The following is a 17445-nucleotide window of genomic DNA, read 5'->3' on the forward strand; positions in this document are numbered from 1 at the left end:
AATGATATATATTCAATCATAGTCATGATCGTTGCAGAGTGCGGCTGATTATTATTTGTTATCATTATGTAGTGTGCACTATCAATAACAATTTAAAAAAATGATCTCGTGGTGTTTTTAAGGCTTATCTCTTCCACAATCACTTAATATTGAACTCTGTTTGGAAGATTTAGACCTATCCATTTGTGTATTCGTACGTATGTCGTGTTATGACGTGCCTTTAAAACATTGATAAATGTTATAATTAATTAATAGATAGTAGGTACCTATTAGCTACACATAATTATTGTTTTATTCTGAAAACGTTGTGTTTTTAATTTTTAGTTGTATAATTTTTACGCAAATAGTAACTATTAAAATCATCATTACTTTAAAGTTTAAATAGTTATTTATTCAATTTTATTTTAATGCAATATTTTTCATTATGATTTATCTAAAAAATTATACCTATTCTCAATTATTCTATAACACTTTTAGCTGTCATGGAGTAAGCTTAATTTTGGAATAATTTACAAAACAGAAAACTATCACTTTAAAGAAGCTTTACCAATATGGAACAGAAAAGCTCAAATAATAGTGATGATAATGATGAGGAGTTAACGACAAATCAGATCAAACTTAAGGCCCAAGTTAGTATTATTTAATTTCTTGGATAATTATTTTTTTGTTGATAATAACCACAATGGCATGTATTAGGATGTATATATAAGTAATATTTATTGTAATTCCTGGTTAATAAAGTCAATGGTTTAATATAATTACTTTCTTAAAATCTTATCTTAATTATAAAAGTCTATGTAATTTAATAAAATCCTCTCTTTAATGAAATATAAATAAATGTATCTATGTTAGTTTTATTACATTATATAGAATTTACTATATTATATTGTAATGTTTTGTAATTTTCTTATGAATTACCATTTATTTATATTAATTTGCTTTTGGATCCTTACAAGATCTAATTACAAAAATGAGTGTAAAAACTATTGGGAAAACTAAGCACTGACTGATATTATTGTATCACATTTTATTATATAAATTAAATCTGGAGTATTCTGTAAGGTTTTAGTGATAATGACAACAGCCATAAGTATAAGTAGTATATGTGTATAAGAACAAGTTAATTTATTATACATTCAACGTGGAAGAGTCAATTTTTTTAATGAATTTTCTAAACATTGGTCATTTATAAGTATTTTTGAGTTGTTTTGGATTTCTACACATTCTTTTGTATTATTTGAAATAAAAAAAAAACAACTATTGCCATATTTTGAATATTTTTATACGTATTAGCATCTTCTCTGGTTTCTATGTTTTTTGAAATGCATAAAAAAGTAAAAACTTAATTATTTATTTATTTACCTATTATCTATTTATAAATAAAATATATTGCCGATTGCGTAAAAAAAATTTTTAAATGTAATTATTCTAGATATTAAAATATTTCATGTACTTGTAAATTTTAACTCACTTTAACATTTGTGTTTGGTAGTTAAACATTTTAATACAGAATTCAGTTATTATTTTTTTTTTTAATTGTTAAATTGCTTTTTTATTATTCATATTGTAACTTAATGAATAAATATTATAGTTGATACTTTATAGAAAATTTTGGATGTACGATTAAAATAAGTAAATATTAGTTAATACATTTATCTCATAGAAATAAATATATATAATATACAAGCTGACCCGGCAAACATTGTTTTGCCATATAAATTATATCTAATGAATATTTTGGTATTCAAATAAAAAATAATTAAATTATTGTAAGTGAGAGGGAATGTCGTATACTGGTATATGACTGAGGAATGGAGCACTGTGAATGATGATGGCCCATAAAAATAACAAAACACCAAATATCTTCACCGCCCATAAAGTAAATTTGTAAAAATTTATGTGGTTCGTTTGGTAGCAATGAGCCCACTCTATGATAAACTTGGCCTTTGATTTTGAATGTTGAATTAAATTGTTGACCATTTGCAGCATTATTTTTAACTATTTTTGTTGCTCCGAACGATGTCATTTGGAAACATGAATTGAATGTTCGAATTGACTTCAGGAACAGGTTAGAATCTGGACCCGTACTGATAAGTAAACCGTTCAATGGTTCAGGTGGTGTTTCAATTTCCAGTAGTTGCACTTTTCCTGACGCGCAACACATACCGGCTGGCTCATTTTTGAACTTATGCACATTACAATGCGGACATTCCTTGTCCATAGCACCAATCTCTACTTTCAAATGAGCATAATATTTAATATCGGGCCCATACTCGAATGCTAGACGAAGGAATGAATTGGATGTAAATGCTCTATGTACTTATGTACAATTATTTACATAGATTACGTTTCCATCTTTTTTCATAATATTAAACGACCGCGTATTTATCACATATAGTTCCCTGGCAACAACTGTTGTATCTTATTTTATTTATTATTTTTATATTTTATTTTTTATTTTTTTATTTTCCATCGCCGATATCCAACAGTTGTTATAAATATTTGTGGTGAGCCACCCTTTACATCTAGGGTATGAAAAATAGTTTACATCACTTTCTGAGACTTACTTAATATACACAAATGATTTCATGAAAATCGGTCCTGCCGTTTCGGAGAAGTTTGATAACAAACTTTGTGACACGAAATTTTTATATATTAGATATATTAGGTAGTATGCAAATTCTCAATTATTATTTTTCGAATTTTTCATTTTAAATAAATTCAGTTTTAAATTTAAACTTAATTTCTATAGTTTCATTCAGAAATAATGAATAATGTCTTTGCTTTCAAAAAATTAACATAATATTTTGTATCATACAAAATTCAAATACTTACTGAAAGTAAAAAATTTGATTTCTGATAAGTCTCAAGTGTTCAAAATATTCAGTTATTGTGACTTAAATTTCTTGACAAATAGAGTGGTTCTTGTTGGTTGCAGTATGTTTTAAATATAATTAAAATTATGAATTTAAATATAAAATCTAGTACACCTATATACAGTGCCGGATTGAGACTTTTCGTCCCGCCGAGATTTTAAATTTTTATCGGCACATTCATAGGTGGAGATTTGATTGTATTATATATGATAAACAACAAAGACTTCAATCTTAATATTCAATAATTTGGGGTTTTTTGAAAATATTCAACTATAAAATCACCTATAGGCCCATTTGACTAAAATGTTGTATCTCTCATTTTATTTACACTCCAAACCAAAAAGATTATATATATACATATACATATACTAATACATTATATCTTTATTTTAAGATAAAAGTTTTTAGCTTAACTTAATTATAATCATGACCAGTCCCAAATTTTTTCGGTAGTTTGCCATTTCAATTTGGGTTTGCCTATATAGGATTACTTAATTTTTCTTTTTAATTCAATCTAACATTTTTATAAGATCTTTTTTTATTCTATTCTATTGAAAAAAAAACACAATTCAATATTTAAATTGTTAGGTATAAAATATATTTTGGTGCTGCTCGGATATGCGTCTACATATTATATGATTGTAGACTATGTGCCGTTAGCAGACCGCTTATCCAAGCAGCACCTATATTTTTAGTTGTCTATTTTAAGCAATTTTAATGTTTATTATGGATTGAATAATTTGCGATTAAAGTAGATACATTTTAGATTTTTATAAATCATAGTTTAATAAAGAAAGTTATGTAGAAAAAAAATGAACAGATTTTTGTTTCTCATTATTTTTAATAGTATTGTTCTGTAGATAAATTCAACTTGAGATTAAACTTTTATTTATTTATTTTAATTAATTTAAATCTAAAAATTAAAATATTATCTTATAGATTATAATCATTAAGTATAACATATATTTCAAAATTTGTAAGGTTTTATTTTATCCTTTTAGTGTTTTACATTTTGTGTCCCAACCTTTGATTATTAATAACTTAGCTATTATTATTAGGATAATAATTTATCTTGTTTAGAAGATTTTGTTTTTAATGTATGATTGAATTATATCATGTTCTTGAGTTAAATGTTAGAATTAAGATATTATTATTAAAAAAAAAATAAACTTCACATATTATATAATACCTATTAAATTTAACAAAATTTGTACCTATAAAAAATAATGTAGGTACATAATAGGTTAACCTAGTTAAAATCATGTTTATAAACAAAATTATATGGTTTTACATTTTTGTTTGTGATTATAATTTTATATTTCTAATTTAATAGATTATTGTTTTTTTTTTCTTAGGAAATTGCTAAACGCATTGAAAAATATCATGGTAGATACACATCTTCTAGTCGGTGTAATACTCCATTACCCATCACTTCAGCAGAGAGTATAGAGTCTATACATAGTAATAGTGTTATTTCTGATACGAGTGACAAAATTTTGTTATTCCGACAATTTTTGGAAAATGACAGGTATGATTGATAATTATTTAGTATTATATTTAATTGAATTGAATTGATTATTTCAAAATCAGTATAAGTCATCATTATAATAAAAATAATATTAAATATTTCAAGTTATTAAGTTTTTTTTAGTTTGTGTAAAATTTCTATTTTATGACTAATGCTTTTTTTGAAAAGTTATTTATTAAAGCTATAAAAATAATGATTTGGATCAAAATTAAACTATTCCTTCAGTTTTAAATTTTAAAGCTATTAAAGCTATTTAATTAAACATGAGTTTGTTTTTTGGTTGTTATTAGTATTTTTTTAAGTTTATGTACTTTAGCTATTAATTGTAACACTAAATAGTAGTTTATTTAATAATTACATTGTAAAGATTTATTCATTTAAGTTTGAAAGTTAAGTACAAGATTATTCATAAATAATATTAATTAGAATAAAAAATAAAAAAGTTTGACATAAAACCATCATAATTTTTATGAGTTCAAGTTTAGACAAAATTTTGTATTTAAACATAAAATAATAATTTATCCATAAACGATAATATTATTTTAATTAATTCAAAAAATATTAATCCCTAGAATTTGAAACTTTCCTATTTTATACATTATTAATTTTTATACAATAAAATACTCAAAATATTGAAACTAATTTAGGCTAGTATAAGTTATTTTTATAAAGAACTAGTTATACCATTATATAGTATATTTGCACTGACTAATAAGTTTTAATAATAATAAATAATATAATGTTACAATAACTTTCTTTTACAAAATTTATATAATAGTTTTTAGTAAAAGTTGATTGAACATATAATGTAAACTCAAATTCTATTAATTAACAGGATGATTTCTTTGATTTTTAATTCTTAAATACATCATATTATAAAAACATAACTTTTATTACAGAAAGTTAGTTGAGAATAGTAAAATAGATGAGCAAAAATGTAATAATGGCGATCAAGCGAATGATGAAAATCTATTGGATGTGCAACAACAAGAAAAAGAAAAACTTAACACAGCATATTATGTAAGTTTTTCTTAAATGTTAAATATTTAAGTTATCTAATATAAGTTTTATTTTTAGTTAATATAAGTTTTAAAGTTCTTTCTTTGGATATTAAAATAATAGTTCTGGTAAAAATCAAGTTTATAATCAGAGCCCGTAATTTATTTAGCTTAAATGTTTTTCTTCTATTTTTATTTTGTTTTTTTATACTTAATTGGTAATTAATTATTATTCATAATTATGTTTAAATTACCTGGTTTATGTTAAATTAATATCAAATCATATTTTATTATGTAAAATATTTTTTGATTATTTATTGTAATTAATTGAAGGATTTGGATTTATACTTAATTTAAAATATTTAAATAATCATTTTTTTAAAAAAAAAAATTTTTACATCATATTTAATGTCTTACAAATTAAATAAATACAATAAAAACATTTTTTCTTATAAATTAATGAAATTGAGTGATAAAATAGTTTTGATTATAATATTGTTATAAATATTTAAATGAAGCAATTAGTCTTAGTGTAAAATTTGTTTCTTTCATAGAAGTGATTATAAAGTAGTATATAGAACAAGTAAAAATAGGACGTCAACAATTCTAAATTATATTTTAATCTTGAAAAAATCAAATCAACAAAATATATTGTTGAATATCATGTTGATATTCAAATCATAGTAATCTAGTGAGTTGAGAAATTAAAATTGTAAATCAGTTTTCAATTATGAAATTAGCGGTTAAAATAATGAATTCAAAAAACAACTATTAATTGTTATCAAATTTCACAATAGATTTATGAACCAAACGAATTTTGAATAAAATATATTATACTTCTTTCTCGTGTTATCACATTTAATTTTAATAGAGTACAATTTTATATTTTAGGAAGACATTATTTCAACACAACTTCATGAAAAAAATATACAATCTTTGAAGAGTCAAATTGCTGAATTGAATGAAAAACTTGAAAATTACCGTGTAAGTTATATTATATATATTTATATAAATTATTAATAATTATTACATTTTAATTAGTTTCCTACTTAGTAATATATTTTTGTTATTTTTTTTTTTATAAAAATAGAATAATATTACTGAAAAAGATATGTTATTGCAATTAAAAATTAATAAAATTGAAGCATTAAACAAGAGTATAGTGCAAAATAAAAAAATACATTTAGAAATGGTGGAAGAGTTAAAAAAAAGAAATATTGAAATCATCAATGACGAACGTTTAAGATGTACAGAAAAGATTAATTATATTTCAGAAGAAGTAGAAGAATTAAGAAATAAGTTAGTACAAAATAAAAATCAGTAAGTTTAATATTAATGTTTTAAATATTATTTACATTTTATTTAGCTTAGAGGATGTTCATAGACTCTGTGATAAATTAAAAAAAAAAAATATTAAAATTGATAAAGAAAATACTGAACTAAGAAAAAATGAAATAAATCTAAAATTGGAAATTGAAAAATTAAGTATGAACTATGAAAATGAAGTAAGTAAATTTTTTTTATTTATTGAATATCTAATGAGTATTTATTTAATTTAGTTACCTAGTATCAGTTCAATTTAAGATTATTTTAACACAATAGTAATTGAATGTAACAAAAACTACTGGTTTTTTACTTTTTCAAATTTTAATTTCTTTGATTTTGGTATTATTAAAGTGTAAGCAAACATTTTTACTTCATTAATTTTCTTATTTGTAATAACTAATTTAATTGTTATGGTTCACCCAAGAAAATTTTTTAAGTATGTTGTTGCTGTAAATACATTTTTTATGTAATGTAATGATAAATTAGTTTTAATTTAAGACTATAATTTAGTGTTTAGTTCTAGAAGTTAAAACATATTTTGCAATTACCAAACTTGTTTAATAAAATATTGGCTTGTATGGTATTAAAGTTCTCTAGTGCAAATTAACTGGGAAATCGAATATTTTTATCTTATTGATTATCAATTGAGAACTATATTCAGTATAGATTTTTATTGATTTTGGAGCATTTGTTGTTTTTTTAAGTATATCACACTGATATTTGATTTACCTATCCATAAAGAAAATAATATTTTAGTATTGATCGTAGTCTTTTTTAAATCACACTTCATCACATATATTTCTGATTAAAGTATGTTATAGATAATTAAGTATTTTTCATTCATTTTAACATAAGATATATTATTTACCAGTACATGTTAAGAATAATTAAACCAGAGATCAATTAACATTTTTGAAGGGTTCTTTAAGAATTAAGAATACTTTTGGAAAGTATAACATTTATATATATATATATGTGTGTGTGTGTGTGTGTGTGTGTGTGTGTGTGTGTGTGTGTGTGTGTGTGTGTGTGTGTGTGTGTGTGTGTGTATCTAAAGAAAATAAAGGTGAAATAAAAAATTTAAATTGATAAAAGCTTTTAATTAAATTCACTATCAATTAAAAATTAATTTCTTGTTTGTGGGATAGATTAAGTTAGCCTGTGAGTCACCATTGCTTAACTATTATAATTGTTATTAATGTGTTTGATATGTGTTGAATTTATCATCCCATTTCAATAAATTAAGTCAGTTAATTAGATTTTTGTTTATTTTGTACAGATACAAATATAATTAATGTTGGCATGGATAGCTATTAAGAAATAATTAAATCAGTTGATTTAGAATTTTAAGATGATTATTTTATTTAAAATGTTTACTAATATGTAATATGGAATATTAAAAATTTAATACTTTATTCGTATTTTTATCTTTTAATATCTAGTGTTCATGATTTTATTTATTTAAAATTTAATTAATTAGAAATTAAACAAGCTATTAGCTATGATGAAGAATTATAGAATTTTTGTAACATTTCCTTTAATTTTATTTGAATAAATGTTCTAATGAAAATGACAGTGAAAATGTATAAAATATTTATTAATTAACCATTTTTTTATGTGTATTAATATTATGGTAAGATAATAATGTATTAGAATATTTAAAAGAACATTACACATACATGTGTTTTATCCATCTCATAAACATTATCTATGTATAAATGTGTGTTAAACAGTTATAATTTTATTTAACAACCTTTAATAATTGGGAGAATAAAACACTCAATTATTATTATTAAACTATTGGCAAGAACATTGATCTATGCTTTATTTTGTATGAGTTTTTTAAAGATATTTAAATGTTTAAGCAAGTTATGAATATGTAAAATATTACAATTTAGAAATTCTCATGGCTTCCTTGAGATTTAAAATACTGTTAAAAATTCATGAGAAAATATAGATAAATAGATAATGCACTTATTTTTAGTTTGATACTAGATAAATGTATATAAATATGCCTCTTTGGCATATACCAAGTATATTAATTATTGTATTGAACAATTTACGAAAGTGAAAAAAAGAAGAAGGTAATTGCACTGACAGAGTCACTGTGTGTTGTGTTTCACAATTAAACCTCAACTCATAGTGAAACAATATGTATTATTTATAAAGTATTTCTTATAAAATAAAATATAGCAAAATTAAAAACTACGTTCTTTATGAAACACTGTTTAAAACTAGTCACATTCTTTCATATTTCTGAACTTTTATGACAAATGATGTTCTTCAAATGTTTCAAAACTTTAATATAATAAGTCTGATTCAATGTGGGCTCTTGGAGGTAGACTTGTGAACAACACATTCAACCGTGCTACTCAAAACAGATTTGAACAGATCTTGTAATAACTTTAATTTAAAATTTTTATTTATTAGAATTTGACTGTGTATATTATATACAATGTCATAATATAATATATCAGTGATATTTAAAATTTTTATTTACAGAAAACACTAGATATATAACTAATGTAATGAATATTGTCAAACAATCGTTTTATTAAAAAAAAACCAGTATATTTAACTCTTTGAATAAAAAAAACTTAAAATATTAGTTTCTAGAAGTCTAAAATAATAAAAACATTTTTTTTTTTTAGAAGAAGTTAATTCTAAAACACAATCAAGAAACTTCAAAACATCTTATTGGTGGTAAGTTGTTTTTTCTTAAAATTATTAATTAATTATATTTTTTATGTATACATTTATGTATTAGATATGGAAAAAGAACTGCTAAGCTTACAACAAGAAAACGATGTATTATCAAACCATGTAGCTTTGTTGGAGAGCAAATCAATGCATTTTCAAGAAAATGATAGTTTATTAATGGAAATTGACAGTAAATATTATATACATTTTTGAAGTATACAACTAAACTATTAATTAAAAATACAGTTTTACTATCTTCCATTACATTTTATATCTAACAGTAAAAATTTGATTATCTTAAATTGAATTTTAAGAACATATTTCAAATAATTTAGTAGTTTTTTACCAAATACTTAAAAATGTTCTAAATCGACATCTAATTCTAAATTCTGTGTGTAGTGATTTAATTGCTTATATTATCATTTTTCTATTTTTGGTATATTCTTCAAAATATTTTGTTTCTTTTTTGAGCTATTAATAAAAAATTGAAATTTATATATTTGCTGTAGAAAAAGTTTTATTTTATTTTTTTAATATTTCTGTTATTTTAATAACCTTATCACTCAGAGAGTCAATACGTACAATTTATAGATATTTTGAGTTTCAAGTAAATGTTTTGGTGCCTTGACAGCATTTTACAACTAAAAAAATAATACTGTCCTAAATTATTATCGCTCTGTTAATTCAAATATACCAATAATTAAAAAAAACAAAACAGTCAGTTGGGGTGAACAAGTAAAGAAAGTAGTAGTAGATTATCATAGTCGAGAGTTTGAAGATCATCTTCAAGGTATTTAATTTAATATATACCTACTTCCATTAATTAATTTGCATATTTTATTATTTATCTTTTAAAATTTTTTTTTAATGCTTATATCAATTTCATTAAATTATATATATTTTTATCAATTCTACTATAATATATTTGTACGATATTATATGCTTTGAAATTTGAATTTTACAAAAATATTTATAACTATTATAAAATATCAATCAATAATCTATATTATTTATTTCTAACTAAATTATTGCTATACTTCATGTTGGCGATGTGTGTGCTGGCGATATTTATTCCATGTGATATATTGGTTTTGCTATATTTCAGTTGCAATATTTTGTCGGTGATTTAAATGTTTTAATGTTCCAAGTTCTCAAATGTAGTTCATTATTTCCGATTTAAGTGACTTTCCACGATTGGTCTAATTCTGAAACTTTTTTGATGGTTTCTTAATGGTGATGTTTATATGTGGTCAGGTTTAAACCTGATGCTCAACCCTAAACCTGGAGGACCAGACCACATCAACCATTTTTGGTTGTTATGTGGATACTGTAATGTATCTTGTGATAGGAAGTAGGAACGTGACTTTTCCAAGACCTTTAAACTATTGTGTTCAAGATTTTAATCATCTTTTCTAGTTTACTATAATAGTTTTGGTAAAAAAATAAAATAAAAAACAATGAGTATTTAGGAGGATAATATATATTTATATTTTAAAAGTAAGTATTATAGATAAAATATCTATGGGGGATTTTCATTTTTTTACAAACATACTATTTTTATGGAAAAAACTAGAAAATATGTTAAGCATTAAACAGAGTTTTCTAGTTACTGAATATAATAATAATTTAAGAATAAATGTAAAGATAAAATAAATAATAGAAAAAAATATACATTGAATGTAACTATAACTATAATTCATATAAACAGTTTATTATAAAATATATATTATTTTTTTTGTTTTTAGAAAAAGAATCTGAGATTCAACGTTTAAATCTTGAAAATGAAAAATTAAATAAACAACTTCATGATCAAATAATGGATACTCAGCAAACAGGTACTATTAAATAACTTAGATATGTAAAAATAACTATTAACCTTGTATTTTAAACTATTCTGATTACATATAATTTATATTATTATTTTTTTTTATTTTTTTTTTTTTCAGAAAAAGAATCTGAGATACAAAGTTTAAAACTTGATAATGAAAAATTAAATAAACAACTTCAAAATCAAATAATGGATACTCAGCAAACAGGTACTTTCAAATAACTTAGATATGTAAAAATAACTATTAACCTTATATTTTAGACTATTCTAATTACATATAATACGTATTATTAATTTTTTTTTCAGAAAAAGAATTTGAGATTCAACGTTTAAAACTTGAAAATGAAAAATTAAATAAACAACTTCAAGATCAAATAATGGATACTCAGCAAACAGGTACTTTCAAATAACTTAGATATGTAAAAATAACTATTAACCTTATATTTTAGACTATTCTAATTACATATAATACGTATTATTAATTTTTTTTTTCAGAAAAAGAATTTGAGATTCAACGTTTAAAACTTGAAAATGAAAAATTAAATAAACAACTTCAAGAACAAATAATGGATACTCAGCAAACAGGTACTTTCAAATAATTTAGAAATGTATAAATAACTATTAACCTTATATTTTAGACTATTCTAATTACATATAATACGTATTATTATTTTTTTTTTCAGAAAAAGAATCTGAGATTCAACGTTTAAAACTTGAAAATGAAAAATTAAATAAACAACTTCAAGATCAAATAATGGATACTCAGCAAACAGGTACTTTCAAATAATTTAAAAATGTAAAAATAACTATTAACCTTATATTTTAGACTATTCTAATTACACATAATACGTATTATTATTTTTTTTGTTTTTAGAAAAAGAATCTGAGATTCAACGTTTAAATCTTGAAAATGAAAAATTAAATAAACAACTTCAAGATCAAATAATGGATACTCAGCAAACAGGTACTATTAAATAACTTAGAAATGTAAAAATAACTATTAACCTTATATTTTAAACTATTCTAATTACATATAATATGTATTATTATTTTATTTTTTTTTCAGAAAAAGAATTCGAAATTCAACGTTTAAATTTTGAAAATGAAAAATTAAATAAACAACTTCAAGATCAAATAATAGATGCTCAACAAACAGAAAGTCGTTGGATTCAATTGAAAGATGCATACCTAAATGATAAAGAACGTATGACTCTCTTAGAAAAAGTAATTGATGAATTAAAAATGAATAACAATGAATTAAATGATGCTAATGTTAAATTAACTGAACAAATTGAAAAATCCATGGAAGAAGTAAAATTATTAAAAATTGATAATGGCACACATGAAGAACGTATTTCTGATTTAATGGCAGTTATTGAAAACATGCGTGAAACTTTTGAAAAAGCTATGAAAGAAGCTTCAAATGAATACGAACAAAATAAAATTAATTTTATTCGACAACATGAAGATGATCAAGTTTTAATTACAACTTGTAGCAATAAACTCAAAGATAGTGTTACGTCAGTAAATGAATTAACTAATCAATTAAATATTATTTTAAAAGAAAATAACTTATTTAAATGTGAACGTTTAGAGTTTAATGATTGTCTTACCAAAAGAGATACAGAAATATTTAAATTGAATAATACTATCAAAGAATTTCATACATTGTCTACACAATTAACTAATGAGTTGGAAGTTGTTAAAAATGAGAATAATATGCTTTTGAATAAATTAAATGGAACTAATATTGCGGTGGAAGATAATAAATTATTATCAGATCGATATCAAAAACAAAAGCAACTACTGAAAGTAAAAATTAAAGCTTTAAAAGAATCTGAAAGCAATTGTTCACTTTTACAGCAGCAAGTTGCATCTTTAAATAAAGAAATAAATGTTTTGAATCAGAGATTGGCATATGTTATTCAAAATAATAAACAAATAAGTACTGTTGTACGAAACTGTGATATAGAACTCCAAAAGTGTTATGAATTGTTAAATAAAATTGTAGTTAAATCAAATTTACAAAATCAAAACGTACATATACTTCGTTGTATTTTGATGGGTTTGGCATCATTATTTTCTTTTGATAATTTTGGTGTTGAGATTGATGTTGATGTATTTGAAGTTGTTAATTCAATTTGCAATAATACTTTTCTAGATGATAATGAACTGCAAATTTGTCTTAAAAAAATGGTCTTTGGTTCTATTCATATATTAGAATACATTATAAATTTAAATGATTCACAAAAGCGTACTAGTGCACAATTAATTGAACGTACTGAAGTTGAACAATTTGTATCTGAAGCTGTAGAAAAAGTTAAATTATCCACACAAAATGAATATCAAAAACAAAATAATGAACTACTCAAATTAATAGAAAAATTACGAAATGATAATTATATATTACAATCAAATATGTCTTCTTGTACTTTAGAAAATAAAGAAGTATTAACAGATTTAAATGGACTTGCAATAAACAGTCTACTATCTTTAGAAAATTTAGATGTTAAATATATTAAAAATGAAAATGATACATTAAAACAATTTTTAAAAAATATCCGAAAAGATTTGGATTTGGTTATTACTGATGAGGAAGATGATGGAGAGTTATTGAATTCTTTAAATACACTTGAGTTCCATGTGCATGAAATAAAAAATGAAAATAAACTGTTACACAATCAGGTTAGTGAACAACAGAGATTGATTTCATTGAAAACCGTAGAACAACCTATTGATCTGGAAACTGATAAATATTCAAATTTAAACTCACAAAATGAATTTATTCAAACTATAGAAAACTTTAAAGAAAATGACGAAAATAAGAAAAAAGTGTCAGAGGAATTATGTTTGAAAAAATTAAACGATTCAGAAATATTGACTTCTACAAAAAATGGTGATTCGAAGATGTTACTAGTACGTTACAAAAATTTAAAATCTCGATTCAAAGAATGCCGCGTTAAAATCATTGATTTGGAAAAAAAAATTGTTAACTTGACAAATGATTTGGAATGTGTAAATTCTAAGTATAAACAACTAAATGATCAATATTCTAATGAAAATGAAACGCACGAAGCAGATATAATTAATTGTCAGTCGGAAATTGAAAATCTTATGGGTGAAAAACTTGAAGCTTATCGTCAATTGACTGCACTTAAGGAAAAACATGAAATATTGCAAAATGATTATGATCAACTCAAAAGTAATTTGGATGACCAGAATTCTTTGAATGATACAAATACAACTTCTTTACATATTAATGAACAAAATACAGTTCTAAAAGGAAGATTGAAAGAAACTCAACGTTTAATTGATTCAGCTTATTCAAGAGTGTTATGTGAATGGCCAGTAATTGAAAATGATAGTGATTGGGTAGTGATTCAATCCAAAAAATTAGATAAAATAGTTGATGCTAAATGTTGTGACAGTTTTTATAGTTCTAATTTAGGAGAATCAGAAATTAAACGATTACAAACTTGTGTTCAAACTATTCATGAACTAGTTACTTCTATTTTAACTAATATAAATAGTATTGAAGTTTCTTCTAGTAATGTACCAATTGATTTAATGTCAGACTTAAAATCTTGCACAGAAACATTATTAGAATTCATATCTGTTAAAAATAATAAATCTACTGATGAACTTCATAAAGAATTAGCTCAAGATAATTTTGTTAAAGACAACAATACTTTCATTCCTGAAGAATCATCAATAAATAAATCTTTGAATTCTAGTGAAGAAGCAACACAATCTTCTTTATTAAAAAATGAAGAAAAAGAACAGCTACTACGGTCCATTGCTGAGCGTGATCGATTAATTGAATTTCTTTCTGTTAAAATATCTAAATTGGATAAATTAAATCAAAATGTTGATGATTTAAGATTAGTTCAAGACAAACTGGATAGAGCATTAACAGCTGTACATGAGAGAGATGTTAGATGTGATGAATTAACTCTTGAATTGACCCGGGTAAATATTTAAGAAGTTAGTTTTTCTACTAATACCATATTTTGACTTATATGCATGCATTATTTTTAGTTATTAGAAGAACGAGATATGCTACAATTAAAACTATCAAATTCTATCAGACAAATACAATTCTTGTCCGACAATAAGTCGCAATTGGGTACATCAAATTTGTTTGATGAAAAATTTGATTTAAAAACCATGGATGACAAGTAAACTATTTTATAAAATTAATTTCTAATTTTTTTAATCAACTGCTGTTTTTATTTTTTTTATTAAATAGAATAATAATTATATTATCACTCTATTGTTGGTGAATTTAAAAATATCTGCATCAATGATCCACTTAGCTTCTAAATTTTTGATTATATTTTTTAATGTAACTTATATATTCTATTTAGATGTTTTTACATCAATCAGTTTTTGACTAAATTAATTTTATTATTTTATTATAATTAAAAAATAAAAATTCAAAATTATTTGAAATTTTTACTGCTGTTTATATTTTAAACACAATTTATGATTTTTATATTTGAACTGTTAATAGACATTTGAATTTTTTTCTATTAATGTTGATAAATATCTCATCGTTATTTTAATACTAAAATTAAAAAAGTAATAATAATTTAGTGTAAATACATATCATTTTTTATGAGTGTTAGAAGTTTAAATTTTGAAAATACGGGATATTCTTACATAATATTATAGTATTTGGTTGAACAATGTTATTTTTTTAAAATAGAATTCAAAAAATATTAATGCTAGAAACTTGAAACATTCCACTGTTACTTAGATAATTATTCTCTATATTCAATAAATTGTATTATATATTTATTATTTATTTATTAATATTAACTCTAGGCTAGAAGAATTGCATAGTTTAGAATATAGAAGAGATGCCGAATTGTTTACTAATCAAGAACAACGACATATGTCACAAATGCAACTTCATCAAAGTCGTCAAAATAATTCCATAACGTTGGAAGAAAATTCACTTAAAACTACAGGTAAAAAATCTTAAGTATATATTATAAAATATAATAAAGTTAAAAAATATTTATATTTTATTCTATTTCATATTGTTTACTATTCTATTATAATTATAAACCTAATTTAGAAGGTATTTGATTTTTTTTTTTTTTTATTGGTCTACTATGAAACTATGCCACATATAGGTTTGATTTATGTAAAATATAATACATAATGTTTTATTTTGATTTATTAGTACTTTTTTTGTAGGTGTTTTAAGTTTCTTAGTTGCATATTTAGCCTATTTTTATTAATAATTTACAAAAAGTGTTTTTAATATACGTATAATGTGTATTTGAAATTTTTGGATACCAATTTTTATTTTTTTTACCAATGTGTGTTAACTATTTGCTTTATTTTAGGTGGTTTTTTTTAGAATTACAAAATCCTAACTTTGAATTTCTTTTTTCCTTTAGTATTATTGACATGATGTAAATCTTTTTTTACATTTTATTTTTTTGTGTAATTAATATAATGCTAATGATTAATTTGTTTAATTTAAATTGTTTAAATTTTTATTTTTTAGAGGAAGCAAATACTACACTATCCTGGTTTAAAGATATATTATGGTGAAGGTATTTAACTTGTTAACTTTAACCTCTTATCTTAATATATATTGAGTAATAATTAAGGTTAACTAGGTATTGTTATTTTGTTTTAATTGGAAATAAACATTAGTTATTCTTATTCTAAAATTAAACATTCGTCACTCATCTATTAAAATATTTGTTTTATATGTATTAAAATTAAAATTACCTGCATAAATATATTATATACTTTTTGATTTGTAAAAAAAAGTTATCATTTGTTTTATTTTATGCCTTTCCCTCAAAGTCCTTCAAATTAAATTATAAAAGGAGTGCTCTTTTATTGTTTCTATTATTTAGAAATTGGAAAATTTTAAGGATTTAAATTACAGTATCTAATATTCTATTTGTTCAACTAAAAATTGCTGAGAAAAATCAAATTTAGCTTAAAATTGTTAAAATTATTATTATTAAAAGAAAAAAGAAAATAAATTAAGTACTGAAAATAAGTAGGAAATTTAATGTTCTATGTATGTACTGAGTACCAATTAATTAATGATAAACATGAAATAAAATACCTTTAATGAATTATAAAAAGTGTTTAAATTAACATTAAACATATTACAATAACTATTTAAATTTTCTGTGTATGATAAATTGACGATAC

General features: G+C 22.4%; 1 protein-coding gene across 6 annotated transcripts; it reads left to right on the forward strand.

Moving 5' to 3' along the window:
- Nucleotides 1-137: 137 nt before the first annotated feature.
- On the forward strand, nucleotides 138-17006 carry LOC112600415 (interaptin-like). 6 transcript variants are annotated; one of them, XM_025347616.1, is made up of 19 exons: nucleotides 138-258; nucleotides 478-629; nucleotides 4232-4404; nucleotides 5304-5424; nucleotides 6294-6386; nucleotides 6493-6701; nucleotides 6769-6907; nucleotides 9380-9431; nucleotides 9496-9618; nucleotides 11174-11263; nucleotides 11375-11464; nucleotides 11563-11652; nucleotides 11752-11841; nucleotides 11940-12029; nucleotides 12131-12220; nucleotides 12323-15225; nucleotides 15295-15434; nucleotides 16084-16229; nucleotides 16778-17006. In XM_025347616.1, the coding sequence occupies exons 2-19, from the start codon at nucleotides 552-554 to the stop codon at nucleotides 16822-16824; spliced, it is 4764 nt and encodes a 1587-aa protein (XP_025203401.1). In that variant the 5' UTR covers nucleotides 138-258; nucleotides 478-551; the 3' UTR covers nucleotides 16825-17006. The 6 variants fall into 6 exon arrangements, with proteins under 6 accessions (XP_025203401.1, XP_025203403.1, XP_025203400.1 ...); XM_025347615.1 differs by lacking the exon at nucleotides 138-258 and having other exon boundaries at nucleotides 385-629; XM_025347618.1 differs by lacking the exons at nucleotides 138-258; nucleotides 11375-11464 and having other exon boundaries at nucleotides 384-629.
- Nucleotides 17007-17445: the final 439 nt, after the last annotated feature.

Source organism: Melanaphis sacchari, unplaced genomic scaffold, assembly GCF_002803265.2.
Source record: "Melanaphis sacchari strain LSU unplaced genomic scaffold, SCAv2.0 Contig64_pilon_pilon, whole genome shotgun sequence".
NCBI classification, from domain to species: Eukaryota; Metazoa; Arthropoda; class Insecta; order Hemiptera; family Aphididae; genus Melanaphis; species Melanaphis sacchari.